Consider the following 2,316-nt stretch of genomic DNA (forward strand, 5'->3'; position numbering starts at 1 on the left):
ACAGCCTGCTCGTGAAATTAACGTGCAAGTGGCTGAGCACTCCACAGACACGTGTACCCTTAACGCAATTCTCGGGGAGATTCAGTGTGACAAGGCTGGCCCCTTTGAAATACAGGTACAACAGAAAGAGGAAGAGAAAGTTGTGGTGGAAGAGTATAGCAGGGTTCGCCACCATCCCCTGCCGGAGCCTTGTGGAGCTTTAGGTGTTTTCGCTCAATAAACACTCACAACGCCCAGTCGAGGAATCGAAACTGCGATCCTATGACCGCGAGTCCGCTGCCCTAACCACTGGGCCATTGCACCTCCTTTGCCAAGTAGCTACATTAGATACCTTTCCTAATCATTGGTAAAATGGTTCTAGTATTCTTTCTTGGGTATATGTAAGATCTATAAGAACAACAGTTGTCAAAATCCCAATGTTATATATATATATATGTATATATATATCTGATCATTTATAGAGATGAGTATCACACGTAATTAACATTGGAGCCACATTCAGAAACACCAGTAATAGTGTAATATAAATGTTTTCTTGTCATCCATCATCTTACTATTAAAAAATACTAATAAAAATACAGTTCCTCTGCTTGTCTTTCAAACATTTAATTTTGGAGAGAATTTTTTGATGAAGTGTAGCTCCATTGCATTTTGGAATTTTGGGTCATCTCTTGAACCTTTGTAAGAGGGAAAGATTTTGAACTTTCGTTCACTGCATATTTCTAGATGCTTGTTCAGTGGAATCTTGCAGAATTTGTTTGTGGATTCTTGCATGTTGGCAGAGGGAATCATTTGTTTTGCCAATGTAATATTCCTTTCAGTTGGGGCAAGTAATACAGTATATGAGATTCTGCATCTAAGCCGTTGTTGCATGTTCCATATTTGTTATCTCCGCATTCTTTTATGTAGAATTCTGATTTATTCTCTGATGTGAACTTGGCTCTTGTGAGATGTTTTTTGAGATTTCTTGGTTGGCGTCAACTGTTTCATAAGGGGTTTAGTATCAATCAGATCTTTCATTTTGGGACTTTGTAGAAGTATAGGTAGGTTTGATTTTTTTGGTGTGAAAGACGCTGGCTACCCCAGGATTGTGCGTATTAATACATGGAATTGTCTGTTCATTAATTTTTTGGTTTGGTGTCCTTAGTTGTGCGATGCTCAGCTTCATTGCCTTTTTAATTCTCTCATTAATTGTAAGGGGTATTTCTGCTTTGTTAGGAAGTCTTTGAGCTCATTGAATCAGATCTGACACATTTTGGGGGTAAATCACTATATATTGAAGTGGCTATGAACATTACTTGTTAGTACAGCTACTGCATCGATCTCTTAGAGAGATTTTAGAACTAGCATTTTTGCTTATATATATATTTTGTATATCACACCCAAGCTGTTATATTTAATTTGTTTATCCACATAATTGCCACCATATCTGCTCACCTTGATTTCTCTTACAGCCACTCTTTACCCCATAGAATTGGTCCCTCATAAAGACATCGGAGTCCTAAGTTCAAATCATTTAAGCACTAAAAAGTGTTTTCTTTACTGAGAATCTCTGAATCTCATTTGTTGACTAAATACATATTGACTTATATTTTCCTCATCATCTGAACATTTCCCTTCACCCTTTGCGATATCTCTGTTGTAGGAAACGCTGATGGTGTCACTGCAACCAACACAGTTTCTGGATTAATGGGCATCAAACCAGATGGTACTCCATGGGCAGCTGTTGGTAAGAAGAGAACCACAACATATGGTGGTGTGTCTGGTAATGCCATCAGACCAATTGCACTGAAAGCTGTTGGTTCCATTAGTAAAAAGCTTCCAAAGTTTCCTGTAATGGCCACTGGTGGCATTGATAGTGCTGAAGTTGGACTCCAGTTTCTGATGGCTGGTGCTTCTGTTCTACAGGTGCGTAAATTATATTTTTACCTAGCTACATACATTTCTGTTTGAATGTGCCTGCCATGTATGCGTGTGTGTATATATATATGTCTGTTTGTCTGTACGCACCTACCTGTCTGCCTGTATGTGTGTTGTGTGTTGTGTGTTTCATTGTGTGTGACATAGTATTTTGGGCATTAGACTCATAATTGTAATTTGTGGGCTCATTTCCTAAACCAGTCGGTGTCAATGTTAGAAACATATTGACACACATACACATACATATGACGGGCTTCCATACAGTCTCCATCCACTAAATTTCATTCAGAAAGCATCAATCAACTTCTGACACTTACTCAAAGGGTCACATAATATAACCAAACCCCAAACTATTTGATTGTGAAGCAGATTTTTTGACTACAAAACAGCCATATA

The 2,316-nt window shown here is 38.4% G+C and overlaps 1 protein-coding gene across 1 annotated transcript in view; it reads left to right on the forward strand.

Moving 5' to 3' along the window:
* Positions 1-2,316, forward strand: part of LOC106882744 (dihydropyrimidine dehydrogenase [NADP(+)]) — a 56,733-nt gene that overhangs the window by 51,375 nt on the left and 3,042 nt on the right. Inside the window, exon 17 of the mRNA XM_052976520.1 lies at positions 1,646-1,947. Coding sequence (XP_052832480.1) covers positions 1,646-1,947 — 302 coding nt within the window. The remainder of the gene's footprint in view (positions 1-1,645; positions 1,948-2,316) is intronic.

The sequence above is a fragment of the Octopus bimaculoides genome, chromosome 24 (genome assembly GCF_001194135.2).
Source record: "Octopus bimaculoides isolate UCB-OBI-ISO-001 chromosome 24, ASM119413v2, whole genome shotgun sequence".
NCBI lineage: Eukaryota > Metazoa > Mollusca > Cephalopoda > Octopoda > Octopodidae > Octopus > Octopus bimaculoides.